Raw genomic sequence first — 21,284 nt, 5'->3', positions numbered from 1 at the left:
TAGTTATAATTAAACAGCTACAACTTGCGCTGTGTCATGATGATAATGATTTTTACTTTTATGGTTTGTTTCCAATTATAATCGATGGATTTAGAGAAAATACGTAGGTTTATGACATCATCCAAAATGTTCAGAACAGTGAGTGGGTTTGGGCAGGATCGCATCACGGCCGAAAGAGGCGATGGAGGATGGTCAAGAATAATCACGGGTGGCAGCCAAAGGATGGAATGCATCCGAGAGGTCGTCCACCGGGAAGTTGGAGCAATGAAATCAGGTTGTGTGCGGGTGCTGGACGGATTGTTGCATAATCGGATCGTGGGAGGTGTCTTGGGGAGGCCTTCACCCAGCAGAGGATCGATCGAGGCCGATGGTGTTGACTGCAGCTTATTGAAATGAAAATGTATTCGCTGTGTTCACAGTGCAGTTGTTTGAAAGAATATGAATAACATCCATTTGCGTCTGTCGTATTGATTTCCCAAACACTTAGTTGAATAAAACGGTGAATGAAAAAAACTTTAAATCTTATTTTCGTCGTATGGCTGCCAATGTTGGATGCAGATCAACAACTACAATTTCACATTCAAGTGGTGGTCAAGCCCAGATAACCGCGGCACAACCAACGGAGTAGTGCATCGCTGTGATGTTTCCTTCGTATTTGTGGATCGGGCATTGCTTCGTTATACGTCGTACGGCCTGTTCAAAATGGTAAATGAGGCTTTGTTATGACATTAAGCTACTCCGTTGGCAGCGCACATTAATGCGGTGCGTTGCGGGTGTGTGTCGGTAACAGCGCTACCGGGCTGATATCAGCGAGCTGGAAACCCTGGGTGAGATGGGCAGCGGCACCTGCGGGCAAGTGTGGAAAATGCGCTACAAACCAACGTCGCACATCCTGGCCGTGAAGGTGAGCGAGCTGCACGCTCCGTGACGACGCGTGGGAAGCGACGTTTTCTCTCGCCGCGTGGTGGCGTGAGCACGGTCATCACCGTCAATCCACTTTCGATGTTTCTGTTGCCGTGCTCATCGCACCTCCGATTAGCGCGCGCCGGCCTTCATCAGTGCCCACTAACAGCACTTGCACGAAGTTGTCTACAGAGGGGAGCTTTGCCATTGTGTGCGTTGTGTATGCATTTATTGTGGTTCAAATGTGATTGTAGAAGCCCCGGTATGAAATCTGTTCGTCCTGCAGCCCGCGTTCACTGACGCACACCCTGACACACTCTCACTGCCATTTCTTCTCTGTGGAAACGTGGTAGTTTAGGAATGGGAGCCGTTGTGAAAAGTACCAGTCGTACACGCTTCTGGTGTTCTGAGAATTGCCGGTGTGGCATACCATTGTACGCTGGCACATTTTCGATCACTGCACTGCGTCTGTATATTTGCACATCAGGGTATAATAATTTGAAATTGTAACACACGACAGTATTCGCTCACTCTTGTAGAGAGAAAGAGAGAGAACAACTCGGAGGCACGAGAAAACAGACACACGGTGATCCGGCGCCAATAATAGCCCCGAGCTCTGCAGTCCTCTCTATATTCAGGTGTTATCAGCCTGTCAATGAGCGTTTACATATCGGAGGCACCTGGAAAAAACCCAGGTGTGCAGGTGAGGAACACTGTCCCGTGCACTCAACATGCAAATGAAAAAGTGAAGTTTTAGTTTTCTGCTATCACGCTCCTCTCCATTGGTTACGTTTGTGCTCAAAGTCAACCGCTGAAGGAGTCGTTCTAATCCGTTGTATTTACACGCGACGTTGGAACGCCTCTTCCTCACTGCATACGTCGGCTATACCAGCCAAAAGCAGAATCTTTATTTATCCCGGAGGAATCCTATGAGCTGTGAAGATGTCCAGGAAGTATTGAGGGGGGTTGTCTTTAAGCTTGCAGTGCTTCAGTATCACGGGAAAACGATTAAAACCAGGAGGCGTGACCTTGGAAATAACAAACTTGTATTTAGAATTGCACTCTAGTACAGATCATCATATAGATTTGTGTGTACTGTGTATATACACGGACACATAACAATGTAGGCATACAATGTGTATGTTTGGATGTATTATAATTATCATTTGTGTTACCTTTGTAATACAACTTGTATTTACTTAGCATCCTAACGCAGCTCCATCTCAAGATATTGTGTTATCGTGGCTCGAGAGCAGAGAGATACGCACGCATATCTGGATTATGGGTCCATCAGTTGCATATTAGGGGATTGGAATCTGTGGGATTTGGGTCGCCAAACCTTTTGCAGATCTATTTTAAACAGCTAATCTGTCCGATATCTTTGAAGCTCGCGCAAATTGCCATTGCCAACGTTCGCTTGTTATTCTGAACGCTCTGTGTGTTGCGTATAAACATAGACAAAGATCCCCCGTATAGCCTCAACAGACTGTAGGGGCAAGTGCTGTTAGTCAGTAGCGCCTATGAACGCCGGCAACGCACCTTCGTACTCGCGCTCGTCTGTGCTCATGCTCGCGCCCGCGTCTCTTGTGCCAGCAAATGCGTCGCTCGGGCAACAAGGATGAGAATAAGCGGATCCTCATGGACCTGGACGTGGTGCTCAAGAGCCACGACTGCCCCTACATCGTGCAGTGCCACGGCTCCTTCATCACGAATGTGAGCCCCCGCGACCTTCCACCCCCTCCCCTCTGGGGCCACGAGTGCCACCACCTCCACAGACACACTCGCAGAAGCAGCAGCAGCAGCAGCGACTTTTCGCTGGCCATCAAACAAAGACGGTCACCGCATCGCGCACTTTCAGATGTGCTTCTGCGGCCGTCTGGACCGCTCTTCTGATGTTAGGAAGCCACTGGAGCTATGCACTCTTAAATCTAGATTTTAAGCTTATTTCTTTAGAACTGCTTATTGTGTTTAGTTTGTTGTCCTTTCCCCACACCTCTGATTTGCATGGTTGGCTACGTACTGTGCGAAAGAAGTTCAACACACATATAGACCAAACCCGGGCATGTTGCTCAATCAGCCGAGGTCAGTGGTGGCAAATGCATAGATCGTAATCCAAGGGTGGACTGCAAAAATGTTTTTGTGAATCTCAGGACAAATCCGAAAACATAAGCAGGCGACAATTTTCATTGCGGCTGATGACAAATTAAAATCTCCGACTACGAATTTGTACATTTCAAAATAATAACTTCTCCCAATAGATGGAGTGAGTACTCTGTCGATCCATGCAAGCCTCGCCGAACGAAGGTGTTACGTTCCTAGAAAATTCCTCGTTGGGCAAAACCGCGCTTCACTCATAATAGACCTTGTGGGGAATATAGGGTTGCGTTCCTGGGTTCGAAATTATCATCTCCTCCCTCTTTGTTGAAATAATTCTATGTGATTTCCACCCTTACTATTGTACTAAAGTATGCAGCGTCGCTATCCTTGTGTGTGTGTACACTCTTTATTTTTCAATTTAACCTCAACACATCAACCCCTTCTCCATTCCTCTTCCCACACCGCGTCACTCACGCCCAAGGCTCGCCCCTTACCCTGAATTGCCAGCCCGATGCTCGCCCCTAACACCGTTACCGATCCACCATCTGGGCCTCGCTATGACTACCATCCTCAACGAGTGGATGGTTGTGCATTGTGCATGTTGAGTGTGTTACACTGCCACACAAAAACACCAAAAAGCATACGTAAAAGCATACATGGTAAATACGTCGTTCTCACAGTTGATTCATCCTCACCTTCCAACGGATGCAGCACTCTCACGGCAGTACTCTTCGACGTGGAGATGAGAATGAGACTCTTAGCAGCGTCAAACCGCGTACAGCCGAAGCGTCACTCCCGTGTTCCAGAAAGCAAACCTCGGGTAAACCGTGTCTAGTCGAAACACGTGTTCCGTTAAGCCACTTTGGCGACGGTGTTCCTGTATTCCTGTATAGTGATAAAGTTGTTGGTCGGAGATTTCTGTTCCATCTCGGAGCCCGTTGATATTTACCAAAATGGATCACGGGCCTTGGTGTATTGGCCACTGCTGTCCTAGATCTATCAAAACTGTGCAGTTTACTGTAATAAAAAAAACTAATCAATAGAATACCGCTACCAGATCTCGGTACAAATTAATTCTTCACCCGAACACAGATTCCAATTCCCACACTGCGGATAAGAACCAGACAGGTGGCAACCCACCTGAGTACAGCCAGAACAGGTGGCACGTCTCCATGACCAGTATGCAAACAATGAAACCCGGAGTAAATCGGAAGGTGGGACAGTGGTAGCAGTCTCTTGTCATGGAGTTTTCTCTGTGCCTTCCCCCTGTTTTGCATCGGTTTCTCTGGGTTCTCTGGTTTCCTCCAATAGCTCAATAAATAAGTGGTGTTGAACAAACATCAGAATGCTGAAAGGTTACCTTCAAATTACTCGCTCTACTTTACGGAGAGTAAAACAAGACTTGGCAGGACCCTCTTGAAATTGAGGATTGAGACTCAGTGTGTTTTTTCTGGCTAAACAAACAAAATAATAATTATGACTACAGGAAAACCAACGACGTTTTATCGAATGCATGTTGCGGCTTTACACAGTTTACTTGAGGCCTTTTTTCTGGAACACGGGGGTGATGTTTTGGCTGTACGCGGTTTGAAATTGCAAAGATTGTTGCTGAGACAGTTGCTAGATAGGCGCTTGTGAGAGTGCTGTGTTCATTGGAAGGTACTATGGTGGGAAAGAATCAATTGTGAGAACGATTGATCTACCACGTAGCATTTTCTGCGTGTTTCTTTGGTGCGTGCCAATGTTCCACCATACTGTACTCGGCATGCTCACGCACAACGCAAATGTTCACGCACGCATGCAGCCGCACACATCTAGCCGCCCACTCGCTGCGGATGTCGGTGTGAGTAGCTCTGCTCTAGGGAATGCTTTTTTTGGTGTCGCCGTGTTCACCTGGTGTCGAGAAGAGCACGGTTGGCTACGTGCGGTGCGAAAGACGTTCAACGTACGTACATGCATACAAGAGGGTCATTGGTGAGATATCCACAAATGGATAACTCTCTAATTGATTCAAACTTCCAGGATGTTGAAGATTTGTCAATTTCTTTAAAAGATATTGGCGGTGAAGTCCAAATGGTTCTTGCCTGGTGACAATGGAATACGAAATATATTTATTCACAGACGTGATTCACTCGGTAGTCTGCAAATCTGTGTCGTTACATTAAGACCTGCATTTTTCATCCATGTCTACTTGCCAGGTAAGGGTGGCAAGTCAGAAGACCTGTAAGCGGGATTGCCTTTCATGTGAAACACGTGACGCCTGCGCACGCGTGTAAACCCGCGTGTGTGCGTGTGCGTGTGTGCCTGCATAGACGGACGTTTTCATTGCAATGGAGCTGATGGGGACCTGCGCAGAAAAATTAAAAAAGCGGATCCAAGGACCGATACCGGAGAATATCCTGGGGAAAATGACCGTTGCGGTAAGTTTACGAATGTTGTATACAGGTCGCAAACGACATGAAAGTTGAAACCGTGTCGCAAGTTCCACCGTCTCTATCCACCGCGGAGTGTAAAATGGCTGACGGCACAGCTTGCCGATTGGCAGGATGCGTGTGGTGGGACACAATGTGGGTATGCCCGTCTCTCCTGACATCGCCTGGTTCATGTGGAAGAGTAGACCAAATACCCTCCGGCGTTGGTTCCAGCGGAGGGCTTTCCGCCAGCAGTGGGCGTGAGCAGTGAGTTGCAGGGCCGCACCGTGACGGTTTACTCCGCGATGCAACTGTGACGCTTGGGGGGCACGCGTGCGTGCGTCGCCAGTGACGAGAGGGCGCACATTTTAGTTGTTGTACATTTGTGCATTGGAGGAAAGTGACCGTAGCTGGAATTTTCATATTTGCCCCAGTGTTTCGATGGAAGTAACCGTCCGTCTTCCGTGGCCTTTATAGGTGCTCGCTAACAGCACTTGCCCCTACAGTCTGTTACAGGCTGTACGGGGGGTATTTGTCTTTATCTTTGTGTAGATAGGTCGACTATTATCTTAACCGGCTCTGTGCCTTCCCTAGGTCGACTTAGCCTCAAATGAGTCCCTGGTGTGGTGCGTAAGCATCATCACTGGGGAGACAAAGGCGGTTGGGCGTGGTGCTGGCCACCCACCCCCTTGTATACTGTTCCGGCCTTCAAAGGCGCTCTTGCTAACAGCACTTGCCCCAAGAGTCTGTTAAAAGCTATACGGGGCGTCTTTGTAGATAGTACTCGCGGGAAGTACCCGGCGTTGCCCGGGTCTTTAAAATATTTCACAACTACTCTTAAAATCTAACAGCAGTGCGTACTGACCGTGGTGATACCTGCTATGATTACAGCAATGCATACTGACTGGTGGTACTTGCTATGATTACAGCAGTGGATACCGACTGTGGTGGTACCTGCTATGATTACAGCAGTGCATACCGACTGTGGTGGTACCTGCTATGATTACAGCAGTGCATACCGACTGGTGGTTTCTGCTATCACTAGAGTAGTACATGCTGACTCTATAGCAGTATTTATCGACTCTATAGCACAAAGTACTCACCTGACAGAGTGGCGTGGTGAGGCCTAGTCCCGTGCAGAGCCTCCGGCCTCACCGAGATTGTCCAGCCGGCTGAGGTGGCACCTTGGCAGGCTGAGGATGGGCTGCTACCCCTGACTCCCCCACCAGCCATGATCTCCCCGGCCGCTCTGCAGTAATATCTATGGCCTATTGTGGTAGCATGTAGCGACTATATAGTAGTAATAACTGTACGCATCGGGGTGGGGGGGACATCACACAGTGAAGAATTAACGTCAGCATTTAGTGTATTTTTATAGCATTTTTAACGCGAAAGAAAATGTCCCCCTCACTCCCACCAAAGGCGTGCGACTTGGCATGGGCCGTCCCCCCCACCAAAGGCACGTGAGTTGGTATGGTCGTGCATGCGTCATAAATAAATACATAAATAAAAGGGAAGCGCACAAAAATCGCACTAAATCGCTAATGAAACTAATTTAAAGTTGACGGATGTGAAAAAGGAATAGCGCTTGCTCACCGCGGGGCTTACGGCGTGGTACCTGGCTATTTTTTTAAGTAAACCCCACCGTTGGAGAGCCAAGCGCGCGAACACACAAACCCATACACAAATACACACACAATTTTTTTTCTTTTATATATATAGATGTGGGGAGCGGTAGTGTAGCAGTGAGCGCGCTGCGCTACAAACCCGGTGACCCGAGTTCGATTCCCGCTCACGGCCAACACCAGTGACGATTATCTGAACCGGTCCCGGGCCTCCCCTAGGCCGACTCAGCCTCAAATGAGTGCCTGGTACTGAGGTGTAAACATCACCACAGGGGAGACAAAGGCGACCGGGTGTAGTGTTGGCCACCCACCCCAAAGCAAGCGCCATCATAGAGCGCTCGCTTTGCCCCAACAGTCCGTTGAATGCCATATGGAGGACCTTTGTCACCTTTGTAGATAGTGAAGGCTCTCAGCTACCTCAAGGAGAAGCACGGAGTCATCCACCGTGACGTGAAGCCTTCGAACATCCTGCTCGACTCCAGGGGTCGCATCAAGCTCTGCGACTTCGGCATCAGCGGTCGCCTGGTGGACAGCAAAGCGAAGACTCGGGGCGCCGGCTGCGCTGCCTACATGGCGGTGAGTGCCTCTCTCCCGCCGGGCCTGCGTGTTGTTGTTGGTTACGAGGCCGCTGCCAAGCACGGGGCCCCAAGGTCCAACATGTCGAAGAGGCCAGCAACAAAGGGCACTTTAAAAGTTGTCGTGGATAAGAGTGCCAAACGTTTCTTGAATTGAGCGAGATGGTTAGAACAGGTTTTGTGAGAGGAGACGACGGTACGGAATTGTTGTGATTTGAGGTGTGGTGCTTGAGTGAGTCGGTGGGTGGGTGAGTGGGGGAGCAGTAGTGTAGCGGTTAGCGCTACGCTGCGCTACAAAGCCGGCGACCCGAGTTCGATTCTCGCTCACGGCCACCACCGGTGACGATTTTCTTAACCGGTCCTGGGCCTCCCCTAAGTGGACCCAGCCTCAAATTAGTACCTGGTGTGGTGTGTAAACATCGCCACGCGGGAGACATAGGCCGCCGGGCGTGGTGTTTGTGTGTTGCCGGCCTTCATAGGTGCTACCCGCTAACAGCACTTGCCCCAACAGTCTGTTCAGGCTACACGGGGAAGTCTTGTGTTAGTGTGGGCGAGGGGCTGGTAACCCCTCCAAATTGCATTTATTTTGCGAAACCACCTCACTGCAAACACCCAAATTAAGCTTGTACTTTTACTGGAGGACCCAAGGGAACGGACCTTGATGATGTCTGTTGTCTGCTATACATTTCCACATGATAAGCCACTTGGCTTCTGAAAAAGAGCTATGCAGTTTAGCTCAGTGGGGCCTTACCTGGTAAAATAGTTAATAGTTTAATAGTTTTCAGGGGGTTTCCAGAAAGAGCAGGCAACCACTCTGCAGTTGGCCACGTGGATTGTCCGCACACCCGTTGCGGGGGAGAGGCTGACACAGGAGTTCCGGTGGACTGGTTCTGGCTCCCGGTACGATGAGGGGGAGGAAACTGCCAAAAAACAGGCAGTGGCTCTTATGAACAAAAGAATGTCGGCAGTCGCCCTCCAAAAATTGAGGAAAGCAGATGAGTGACGCTCACAGCAATGTGCTGTGCGCAAGATGGTGCATCTGGCAGTCATTTCAGTCGGTCACCTGGGTCTGTCCCGTGTCCTGTCGGCGAGCCCTCGGCACTTCACATCGCCTCAAGGTGCTCCTAGCCTGGCACAAGCGCCGTGGTGACGTCACCGTCAGTTAGCGGCGAATGGCGACTGTGGCCTGCAGTGGGTAGTGGTTGAGTACGGTTTCGATTGGAGGAAACAGTCTGGGTGGCGGAATCGACGCGTGAAGTTCACGGGTACAGTAGCCACGGTAGTAGCGGCAGAAGAGTGACAAGTAGGTGACTGACCGCTGGTGAGCGAGTGACAGGAGTGAATCCGTGAGCGAGTGATTACGCATAGCTTTCCCAACGTAAAGACTTGACAAAAACTTGTGAATGTATGATTGTAATGCGATGCAATAAAAATGAAAATTATATGGAAACGTCGCCATTATTCGAAAGTGTATCGACAGCATTCGTTGTAGTATATCCTTAGGCATTTACAGGTTGTAGCAATTAATAATCAGAAAATGTGTTTAACATTTAGAAAAATAAATTTTCATTATGTATATGTACTCGCATATTAGAGCATTCTTGTACCAATTCCGATAGATGGGGGCAATACACTTCATAATTCAACGAAAGTTGATAACATTTACCTGATGATGATTGCTTGTGTTGCAGTCGAAACGTCATGAGAATTTTAATTGTTTTATATTTTTATTATTTTATTAATTCCCTTCTACGTGACTTTACCGAAAGAACCAAGAATATGAATCCTTGCAGTCACGAAAGCTTTAAATAAAAATTTATATTTATACCGTTACTGCTTTGAAAACGAATGGTGTTTTTATGCTTATTTTTATTCATACAGCTGTTGGTGCCGTCTGTATGTGTCCATGCATTCCCATGTGCGTAGCCTGAGAGAATAGATCCTCCGGACCCAACACACCCTGACTATGACATCCGGGCGGACGTCTGGAGTCTGGGAATCTCACTGGTACAGGCCGATCCATCCACTCTTCACATCCTCTCACGTAGATCCTTGTCGATGTACACAGCGGCGCAGTCATCGCCCGAAATCCATTTCGATGTTTCTTTCACGTAGTTTTACGATCCTTTTTATTTAATTAATTTATCTGAGGCCAACTCTAGCTATAGAAAGTTAATTTTAATGAAGGTTGGTTATTTTTCAAAACTTTTCGATATATAAATCCTATAATGCATTTGTCTTGGCTATGATTTTTGTCCGGTTGTTTTTACTCTCATTGCGTTATTATTGAATTTAGTTCTTTACGTTGTTGATTTTGCCGTTGTGTTGACCCAGATGTGTCTTGCACATGAGGCTCGTCTGGTTGCGTGAAACGCACTTAAAACGCGTCGCTTCCTCTGTGCGCTGCACTCATGGCCAGTCTCCTCCCTCGTGCCCTCCATGGCCGCATATTCCGCATCCCTCACATGGTCACCCCAGCCTGAACACCGTTATCCACTGGGCTTTGAACAGCCCTCGCATGTCAGGATGCACTGGCGGACCCTGGTCTCTTCACTATTCTCGCTTCTCGCTAAACTCATCGATTCCGGAGTTCCAATCATGATCCTGAATTGTTCAAATATATTCTGAATATTTGAGTGTACACCACACCGCATACACCACTTCAAACAAAACCACACCACACACACGACATTCGCTACACCATGCACACGTATGTGTATGTGTGTACGTTGAACTTCTTTCGCACCGTACGTAGCCAACCGCGCTAATAGGAGGTGCGGGGGAAGGACAACAAACTCAACACACTACGACAACAACAACAACAGCCACCAATTGGCACGTAGTGGCAGTGATGTTACCACAGCGCTTGTGCCAGGCTAAGATACACTTTTAGGCCACGTAAAGTGTCGAAGGCTCGCTGACAAGTGGCTTAGGTGTTGTGGGTTGACCAATACCCCACCTGTACTCCCAAACTCTGCCACCTCGCGTTGTCGCCGCATGGCGCTCTGCTCGTTGTTGTGAGCTTCGCTGCCCTTCGTTGATGCTGGAGGGCAACTGCCTTCGACTTCCCAGTAGTGTCCTTCACGATCCTCCACAGAAGCTGATATTGACACCGCTGGCACGAGTTTTCAGCATGTCCAATCAGCTTCACATCCTCTTGTACCACATCAGTCCATGTCTTCTGCAGCCATGCTGCACCCATTTAGCCCCCTATATCTGGCCAAACAGAAGATGCTTGGGGATGCGGTGTCTTGAGACTCGGTGAGGGTTTCCTGGGTCAACAGACGCAATGCTAATCCAGTGATGCTCTGCTTGGGAGTGTAGGTGGAGCTGGCCACGGGGCAGTTCCCATACCAGAACTGCAAGACAGATTTCGAGGTGCTCACCAAGGTCCTTCAAGAAGACCCTCCGCTCCTGCCAAGCGACATGGGCTTCTCACTTGACTTCCAGGCGTTCGTAAAGGACTGGTACCTCGCACACTGCACGCTTGCCCACGTGCACCTTCCGGTGATGTGACGTCCGCGTTTTGCCGTGTTTTTGCCATCTTTCTGTCCTCGCATCGAAGGCGTCTCTGCCATTTCTAAGTTATGTTTTTGTCTCTCGACAGCCTTACGAAAGACCATCGCAAACGGCCAAAGTACAACAAGCTCTTGGTGAATGTACACACAGCATCTTTGCAAATCACCTAAACACGTTTATGTATGAAAAGCAAAGACGAAGATTCCCCATAAAGCCTTAAATAGACTTCTTGGGCACGAGGGCTGTTAGCAAGCTCCTGTTAAGGAATGTTTGTTTGAATGTTTTGCCACAGGTATCTATTTAGATGTTTGAACATCTTAACACTTACTGTTGTATTGCCAGAAAGGGTAAACACCTATTATTATTTTTCATCATCTTGGATACTGGCAAAAATGTCCCATCGATAGGGATGTTCTTCTCAACATTTTTTCAATTGGTCTCCTAACGCAGAACTTGATTACCATACCCGCATGTATATCACGCGCACACACGCAAACCTACGCAGGCATGAAAGTGCATGCATACGAGAACGTGCAGTCGGAAGCATACGCACAAATGTGCACGCAAAGTAATGAGATATACGGGTGCTTTGTGATCCTGGAGAGTTGGGATGGGGAATGACCTGAATGAATATTTCTTGTCACAAGACACCTGTTTGTCTGCTCACTTGCACTTGCCGTGTCAGTCGTTGGATTGCAAATTGAGAGGAGGCATAGCTACACCACGAATAATACACCGCGAGAGAGTTGAAATAAAATGTCAGGCGCGAGGAAAGTTAAACTTGTGAAAGTTACTTTCCTGGCTGGAAAATCTTTTTATTGGCTCAACAGATTGGGGACCTTAAAAGCAAAATTGGATTGATTTGACTTTTCATTTTACCAGGTGGCCCACTGAGCTATGTAGCTCTTTTTCAGAAGTGACCTGGCCACAAATGGTAGCTCAATGAAGCGGCTTACCACGTGGAAATTTATACCAGTCAAAACTCTAAACGCGTGATGTTGATTCGAGATGTGGAGGGAAAAACCGGAGGACCCGGAGAAAAATCCACGCGACCACAGGGAGAACGTGCAAACTTGGGATCGAACCCACGACCTGTATACCAGGCGAGGTAGTTAACGTCTCGTCCACGAGATCCACGCGATGTCTTCTTGGCGTGTGCACACGCGCAGGAGCACGCGTTCCTGCGGCGGTACGAGCGAGTGGAGGTGGACGTGGCCACGTGGTTCCGCGACGTCATGGCCTCCACGGAGTCTCCGCGCGCGGCTCCATCGCACGCGCAGCCCTTCTCCCTGCGATAGACGACAACGGCCACTCCGGGCCCACTGCCAGCCATGTAACCCTCCCCGCACGCGCACACCGCTCTCTCAGATGCCGCCATTCACACACTCTTGCTTCGGGTGGCGAGGCGACGCGGTGGTAACGCTTGTGCCTCAGCAGCGAGAAGGACCTGTGATCGTTTTTCTGACTCGGGCGCCTTTCTGCGCGGAGGTTGTATGTTCGCCTGCTCTGCAGAGTGAGTGGGTGAATGAGTGTGTACGAGTGGAAAGGGGAGGGGAAATACCTCAGCCCAGATAACTCCATGGGGCAAGGTGGGAATGAACTTCCTGGAGCTGCAGTGCCTTAAATATTGGAGAAAGTAGCCACCCTCTGTGAGTGGCTGGCTGATGTGCTGTCTGTTGAGGAAGTATGAGGAGCGATTCATAGTCTTGAGATGGGGAAAAACACTCGGAAGAGATCATCTCCAAAGCGAAATGCTGAGAGAGGGGGTGGAGTCTGTGTGCAGACTGTCCTACATCACATCACAACTGTCTGGACCACAGGACGGGCTCCGCAGGATTGGAAGGATGCTATTGTGGTCGCCATTTAAAAGGGGGTGGACTGTACTGATTGTAGCAACTACCGGGGCATCTCCCTCCTGAGTGTGCTGGGAAAGGTCCTGGAAAGGACAATTCAACATCACGTTGCAAGGCACTCTGAAGGAAGACATGCGGAGCCCTAATGTGGTTTCAGGCCAGGGCGGTCCTGCACAGATGCCATATTCTCTGTCCATGTGCTGTAGCAGAGGTGGAGATAATTTCAACAGGACCTACATCTCTGCTTTATTGACCTGGTCAAGGCCGATGATATCATCCGTAGGCCAGGGCTCTGGATTATTCTTTGTACTTTCGATGTCCCTGACCTTCATGGTGGTGGGTGGGCCCAGGTGAATCTGCGTAACTGGGAGTCCGAGCCATTCCTTGTTCACCTTGGAGGTGCGACAGGGATATCCAATGGCTCCTACATTATTTAACATCTCTTTTGACCACCTTGTTCGAGAAGCTTTCCATGGCTTTTCCAAAGGAATTTAATCTAGTAAAAATTCAATGGGAGGCTGATCGATGCTTGGGTGCGGGTCAAGGGATGGCTCCCTATTGGTCAACTATGCTACATATGCTTATGATCTTGTAATTGCTGTTCATCCTGAGAAGGAGTTGGAGACTGCTGTTGAACCTGGAGCATTCACTAAAATATAGTGCCTTACTATCAGAGAGAGTGGAGAAGTTTCTGTACCTGGACGTCGTGCTTATGACCAGCTCCGGTTTGACAGCAGAGGTCTCACTCCCAATCAGTCGAGTGGCATCTTTTCATCAGCTGCGTAATGCTGTGTAGCTAAATGGATGCAGCACAGGCTAGAGAAGAGATGATGGGCTGATGCGGTGCAGGAGGATGTGGAGTTGATTGGTCTTGTCGAGGACTAGCACCAGCAGTGTCAAAATCGGCCTCTGTGAAGGATGCTACTGGGCAGTTGGAGGCAGTTACCCTCCAACAACAGCGGAGGGCAGAGGAGTGACGCTCACAACGGAGCGCCGGGCAGATAAAAAGCAACTTGGCACAGTAAGGGACACAGGTGGTGTATCTGCCGGTCATCTCAGTCAGTAAACCCATGTGTACCTGGGTCTTTTTCCCGTGACTTGTCTGCAAGCCTTCGGCACTTCACGTGGCCTCAAAGCACACCTAGCCTGGCACAAGCACTGGTGTCGTCACCGCCACTTACTGGCGAATGGCGGCTGTTGTTGTGCGGGGAACGGTAGCTCAGTGGTTAATGCACTGGGCAACAACCCAATGAAAAGAGTTTGATTCCCACTAATATCCAATAACAGTGGAGAATAATTTAACCGGTTCCTTAACCTTCCCCTGGTCGACTCAGCCTTAAAAGTGAGTACCTGGTGTGGTGGGTGAACATCACCACTGGGGAGATAAAGACGGCCGAGCGTGGTGTTGGCCACCCACCCACCTCATGTGCCGTTCCGGCCTTCATAAGTGCGCACTAACAGCACTTGCCGCGACCGTCTGTTAAGGTTATACAGGGGATGTTTGTGCGAGTTTGTGTGTGTGTATCAGTCTTTGTTTTCTCTGCATTCTACGGTTTCTTTCCATAAAGTAAACACACAATGTAACTGGTATTGGCCAAACATTCCATTGCTGAAAAATTACCTGAATTAACTACTCAATTAAAATTGCACAAAGCAGCATCATCCTCTAATGCACAGACTTAGCAAGGAACCTCTTGGAAAAGTGTCTTGAGACTAGGTGAGGCCCTTCTGAGTAAATAACCGAAATTATTCGAAGAAATATTTTTGTGTCTGTTGTACTCCACAGACCACATGACCTTGTCAAACCTACAGCGTTCTCTGCATAGCTTGGTAATTTTGGTGGTATCTGATCAAAACTCCTTCCCTGGTGCCTCTGCTCATTAAATTGTATTGCAAAGCACTGATATAAAATCTCCAGCCGCCAAATTGTGTTTTGCATTTACATTTTCAGTGGTAAATGTTGTGGTAGGTGGGAAAGCACGAGGAGAACGTGGCAGCTTAATCTTGCACATGTGATGAGGCAAAAAGATTGTGCTGATTGGGCCGTGCGCGCACCTCCGGTTAGCACGTTTGGCTACGTACGGTGCGAAAGGCAATCAACGTACATACGATGGGGGAGGGCCAATTTCCGCGACAAGGCCCAGAGTGGTCTCCACGGGTTTGGCGACCAAGGGGAACAGAAGACCTAAGGCCAGTTGGTGGGATATTGTCAGGGCAGACCGTGGAGGTCTGTACATCATGTCCACCATGCAGCAGCTGCCGGATTTGGTGGAGGGTAGAAAGCGTTGGTGATGCGGTGTGGGGGTGTCGATGGCTGTGGCCGCGATGACGCCTTGGTCTTGAATGTTGTGCTTTGTGTATGCGTGTCTCCTCCACAGCAGAATAAGGATCAGGTGCGGTTCACTGAAGCTGACGTTCTGCAGCGCAGCACGAATTAGTTCCACGAAGTGAAGTGGATAATTAGAAAACAAAGTTGTACAGTTAACTTGCTGCAGCGGTGATCGCACTGGGCAATGCAGGTCGGAAGCCCGACCTCTAAATGCTGGAAATACCGTGCGGTGGAACAAAACGGACAATTGTGTGCTTACTTTAGAGCATGAGCAGCTTGTACAGAACATGTAGCGTGCATGTGTGAGCGGGTGCACTTACAATCATGTACATTTTACATTGTTATGTTATAAAAACTAAAAATCCTAAAAATGAGGCTGTACAAATTGTATTGCATGCATACACACGGTTTCACACGCACATCTCTCCGCGCGTAATAGTACGCGTGTGTCCGTGGGTTGATCCAGCCAAGTGGCGTCTTCTCTTGGTTCCACGAGCGGCTGCGACAACCCACGTACTGTCACGTGTTGATCGATCAAATGAGTGACGTGCAGCAACGCCATTGGCTAGCACAGGATAGCTGCAATTTTGACATCCCCAAATGATAGATATTCTGAGAGTTAATTTTGGAAGCGGGCCATAGTCAAATTTATAAATTTCAGGCTTGAAAAAAAAGTTTCAAACAACACGAAGTGTAAAACCGGTCTCTGTATCACTGCTGCCTGCCTGTCTGCTCAAACGTATATTGATGGTGACTTAAGACCAAGGAGACCAAAAGTGCAGTTCTTCAGAAACTGCCGATGGGTTTTTGCAGACGCAGAGGGCATGCGTTTTTGACACACGTTTTGTGTGTTTGAAACATAGCAGGGGGTTAGCGCGCAACGCTATGAACCCGGCGACCTGAGTTCGATTCCCGCTCACGGCCAATACCAGTTTTCGGTCTCCCCTAGGTCGACTCAGCCTCAAATTAGTACCTGGTTGTGGTGTGTAGTAAACATCGCCACTGGGGAGGCAAAGGCGGTCGGACATGGTGCTGGCCACCCACCCCCTCGTGTACCGTTTTGGCCTTCATAGGTGCTCGCTAACAGCACTTGTCCCAACAGTCTGCTCGGGCGATACGGGGTCTTTGTCTTTTCTTGAAACGTAGCAGGCCATAGACCAATATGTCAGCTGACACCAGATGCAAAGTACGCGAGGCCAAACCGAACGAGAGATGTAACCACAATCACACCTTGTCAGGAGGTGCACACATGTAGGGGAAGTAGATGTGTCTAACTCCACCGAGTTATTTCTCTGTGGAGGTGGCACTGAGAACTCGCAAAGTGTTATGATACCGGTTTCAAACCATACAATACCGCCACGGGATTATTGGCTTAAAATATCCGAGGCAGCCCACAGTTTTACTCTGAGGGCTCTCAATATTGCACAGACCCAGCATGCCCGCAACAGCTCCTATAAATATTGAAACTTTGCAAATTTTGGAATTCCTATTGGCACGCGTGCAAAAGGCACATGGCCCCTCAACAGGAATGTAAAGTAATGTTATCAATCTTGTTTCTTTTTATGGCTCTCGTTCATTTTGGTCACTGAATAATAATTTACTGCCCTTTGTCAATCCACCGCTGGATGAAGGCGTCTCCGTGTTCTGTAGGTCATGGGCAGTGGCGGCGTTGTTGTTGGGCCGCGTTTCACGCTGGGCAGTGTGGGTTGGTGAAGGGGGGGGGGAGACCAGTGCAGACATCACTCCCAGAAAACAGTAAAACATCATTCGGCCGGGAATTGAACTGCGATCGCCAGGACCCAGAGTGCAGTGCGCCTGCCACTGCGCCACCACTCCGCGCTTTTGCCCAACATCAATTATGATCTTTACTCCCTGCTTTCAAAATTTGCCTCATCATTTGGCAATGCAGCGGTGGTACCCCCCCCCCCCCTCCCATTGGGGTTTTGTGTATAACGGAACTGGCAGCAGAGGTGGTAACGTCCATATATACGCGTGTGCGCATTACGGCAGTGACTTGCACTATGCATTGTTCAAGTACCTCCTGCAAATGTCTTTATTTGCTCTTTGTGCCTTTTGAGTTTGGTGTATCGACCTAAATTGCCGGCGAAAGGAATGGCACTCGGCGAAGCCAGACACTCGAGGAGTAGGGTAGCCACCTGCTAACCGCGTGTTACCCGGTCGCTCGGGGAATTGGTATCTGTGCTCAGGTGGCAGGAATTCATTTGTACCGAGATCTGGTGGGGTGTTGAGTTGGAACTATTGCAGGACATTGCTCACATTTTGATGGACCTCGGCTGATTGAGAAATATGTTCAGGTTTGGTCTACAATTGGAAAGGTGGCGACCCTAACTCGGAGAAAGAAATTAATCGCATCATGTACATACGTACCCAACCCCTTAAACCCATGAGTGATGTGGTAGCATATACTTTCAACGTGTTGGCTACACATGGACAATACGTCAATGGACTTCCTTTACAAAATGCTTGAATATAATAAACTACTGTCCCAAGCTGGTTGGTGCTCCTGTAAAAATGTATTCCGTGTGATGAGACCTACTAAACTACAAAGGTGCGCGCAAACTTCACACACAATTGTGGGATGATGTGCATGTTAACCCTTTAATAATTATTGCTATCGCCACTTGCTCCGTTGTGGTGCGCTGCGTAGCACACGTCTGTATGTGTGAGGGCACCTGAGTGGGCAGACGATGTGCGATGGAAGCGATGCTGCTCTGGATGAACGCTCGTGCGTGTGGAATTGCTGCTGATGCTGCTTTTCTGCACACGTCAACGGATTAAAGGGGACACCTTGAATACGGGATACATGCTTGATGCCACGTTATTTTCAAATGTAAAGGCCACGACCAATATGCACCTGCATTTTATTGAATCACTGGAGACATAATATATTATGGTTACTGCTTTTAAGATTTAGACATTTGTATAACTTTGCACCTTGGAAACGGCTGTGCTTACATATTCAGGCTTCAGACTGGTATTTACCATGTCCACTGAAATTTGGCCCATTGCTACCCACAGATGATTGCAACATGCATTCCTTGGTCGTAACTGTGAGGGAAATGTCCGCGTGTGTGGGTATGCCCAAATGTGCCGCTGAGAAGAGCCAGTGCTATTGTAGTGTTGTGTCGAATCACTCAGTCGGGTACGTTGTTCCAAGCCACCTGCTTACTCTACTCTTGCACCAGTTGTAGGTACTCCTATCTCTGTCTATACCAGGGGTCCTCAAACTACGGCCCGCGGGCCACATGCGGCCCGCCGAGGACATTTATCCGGCCCGCCAGGTGTTTTTGCCGCCGCTGCCTGTCTGTTACTTTTTTTCTTCATGAGAAGGACGGTCATTGGTGGAAGAGGGAGATGGGGCGGCCGCCGCCGATTGGCTGGCCGGCTGAAGCGCTGGATCATGGGAATTGTAGTCCGGCGGCAATCAAGCTTCAGGCGGTGGGAGGAACCGAACAGCGCAGCCGGACTACTACTCCACCTCCCAGGACTCAGAGGAAGCCAGGGCATGTGGGAGGGGCCGGCTGCGCTGTGAACAAAACTGCAGGTGTAATTAATTTTTAATGGCACCCGCACCAGTGTGAGCCTGGGGTAAAAGCGGAGTTCCCCCAATCAGACTGCATTGATGGGCAGTGCAGTCTGTATGTCTCTGTGTGGGCAAAGTTATTGCTGGTATATGGTTTTTGTAGCGCTGTGTATATATATAGGCATTTTACTAATAGCAATTTTGACTCCCTAGGAAACAATGATGTCAAGAAAGAGAAAAATTGACTCGGAGTGTAGGATATTCAAAGAACAGTGGACTTATGATTACTTTTTCATGCAGTACAAGGAAAGAGCTGTGTGTCTGATATGCCAGAATATAGTGTCTGTGTTCAAAGAATACAATTTACGTCCACACTATGAAACTCAACATTAAGATAAATATGATTGTTTGGTCGGAGAAGTGAGAAAAGATAAAATATTAAAACTGAAAAATACATTAACAACTCAGCAAAATACTTTTGTGACGCAGAAGCAGCTAAATATTTCATCACTGCGAGCAAGTTTTCAAGTTGCCAAGCTAATAGCGTGCACTGGCAGACCATTCGTGGAGGGATAATTTGTTAAAGAATGCCTTCTTTTTGTTGCCAAAGAGATGTGTCCAGAGAAGGCCGATTTATTTAGTACAGTGAGTCTTTCAGGACCTACAATTACACGGAGAATTGAAGAAATGGGAGACAATTTGCATCAGCATTTGCAAAACTCCACAAAAATTTTTTCCTATTTTCCTTGGCACTCGACGAAATCAATGATGTTCGGGATTCTGCACGACTTCTAATTTTTATTCGTGGGAGCTTGCTGCACTGCAAAGCATCAAAGGAACAACTACAGGAGAGGGTATCTATGAAAAGATTTGCCAAACTGTGAATGGTTTGGAGCTGAACTTGGCTAAACTAGCCAGTGTGACAACTGATGGTGCTCCTAGCATGGTGGGGTCTAAGAAAGGAGTAATTGCTCGCATTAACCAAGAGATGGACAAACATAACCATTCTCATCCAATAGCCATACACTGCCTCATCCACCAACAAGCGCTGTGTAGTAAATCACTGAAGTAGGACTCTGTTATGAAAATTGTGGTATCTTGTGTTAACTTCATTAGAGCTACGTAGAAGGGAAGTAGTCCTGCATAATGCACGGGCATATGTAGTACTAATCACATTCCTGCATTTCCCATAAATATGCTAAATTCCTCTTGACATGCAAATTATTTTGTCAAGGCGCCCTTTCCCCCCCTTCCAACCCAGCTTATATATATGCTCCAAGCTCGTGTGCTGTTTCATTCAGACGCTGTCGTCTCGACAGACCTGGTTTTCACCTGAGGACGGCTGCTTGCGTTGTGTTTATTACTTCCCTTCTACGTGACTTTACCGAAAGAACCAAAAAGATGAAACCCTGCAGTCATGAAAGCTTTAAATCGAAATTCATTAGAGCTCATGGACTAAACCACAGACAATTTCAGGAATTTCTGTCTGAGCTAAATGTTGACTATGAAGATGTTCTGTACCACACAGAAGTCCGTTGGCTGAGTCGAGGGAGAGTTTTGAAACGTTTCTATGACTTACTTCCACAGATTACAGCTTGTCTGCTTTCAAAAAACATAGAAGTACCAGAGCTCAATGATGCAGAATGGAAATGGCACCTTGCCTTTCTGACAGATGTGTAGTAACGCTTACGACTCGTTGACACCGGAGTTGGAGGCACACTTGTTTATTTGAATACCAACTTTGTGACATACACAATTGAGGGGGTATCGGCCCCCTCACCCGTCTATCTGAGGACACACCTCTAGGCTAACCTTAGCCTGCCTCTGAGTCCTCCACTAATGGGCTAGGGGAGGCTATCTTGGCCCGACACTGGTCAGTCGGGCCCGGTACCCAGAGTCCAGACCAGCACTGGCTCTGGCTCTGGTACCACGCCACTGGCTCGAGCCTGCGCGGTCCTGATAAGGACGGCGTACCAGGGGGAGTCCAGGGCTCTATCTCAGACGTCTTCCTCCTCCTCTTCTTTAGCTAAACATCACTCCCGAGCCTCCCGATACATTCCCCTTTTATACACCCCCCTCCCTGAGGGGTGGGGCCCCGGGGGATCGTAACGTCCGAAGCGCGGACGTCGTAGAGGGCACCTGCCCGTGCACTGACGTAGCCCCGCCCACTGTGCTTGTTTACCATAGGCTGCCATGCATAACGGGCTCTCTGTAACAGCCCTACATCACTCCCCCCCACATAGCACGCAGCCGTCCCGGCTGCCAACACACAAAAATTTGACAATAAAGGTGCCTTCACCCCCTCACGTGTGCCTCACTATTTTTTGAACCATAACAGGAACCAGAACAAGACACAACAACAAGATGAGAAACAACCCGTCGCACCCCCCCGAATAAATACGAATTCCGTAAAAAAAAACAGCTTATA

At 48.6% G+C, this 21,284-nt stretch overlaps 1 protein-coding gene across 4 annotated transcripts in view; it reads left to right on the top strand.

Moving 5' to 3' along the window:
• MAP2K7 (mitogen-activated protein kinase kinase 7) overlaps positions 1-15,683 on the top strand; it is a 29,306-nt gene extending 13,623 nt beyond the window's left edge. For 2 of the 4 annotated variants that reach the window (XM_078595701.1, XM_078595699.1), the window contains 9 exons: positions 791-904; positions 2,497-2,616; positions 5,313-5,420; positions 7,433-7,612; positions 9,538-9,618; positions 10,936-11,078; positions 11,219-11,264; positions 12,300-12,463; positions 15,362-15,683. In XM_078595701.1, the coding sequence (XP_078451827.1) occupies positions 791-904; positions 2,497-2,616; positions 5,313-5,420; positions 7,433-7,612; positions 9,538-9,618; positions 10,936-11,078; positions 11,219-11,264; positions 12,300-12,428 (921 nt within the window). In that variant the 3' untranslated portion in view covers positions 12,429-12,463; positions 15,362-15,683. The remainder of the gene's footprint in view (positions 1-790; positions 905-2,496; positions 2,617-5,312; positions 5,421-7,432; positions 7,613-9,537; positions 9,619-10,935; positions 11,079-11,218; positions 11,265-12,299; positions 12,464-15,361) is intronic. The other 2 variants (XM_078595700.1, XM_078595698.1) reach the window with 1 other exon arrangement.
• The last annotated feature ends 5,601 nt before the right edge of the window (positions 15,684-21,284 follow it).

The sequence above is a fragment of the Lampetra planeri genome, chromosome 6 (genome assembly GCF_965212315.1).
Source record: "Lampetra planeri chromosome 6, kcLamPlan1.2.h2, whole genome shotgun sequence".
Lineage (NCBI taxonomy): Eukaryota > Metazoa > Chordata > Hyperoartia > Petromyzontiformes > Petromyzontidae > Lampetra > Lampetra planeri.
This window is presented reverse-complemented; position numbering and strand designations above follow the sequence as displayed.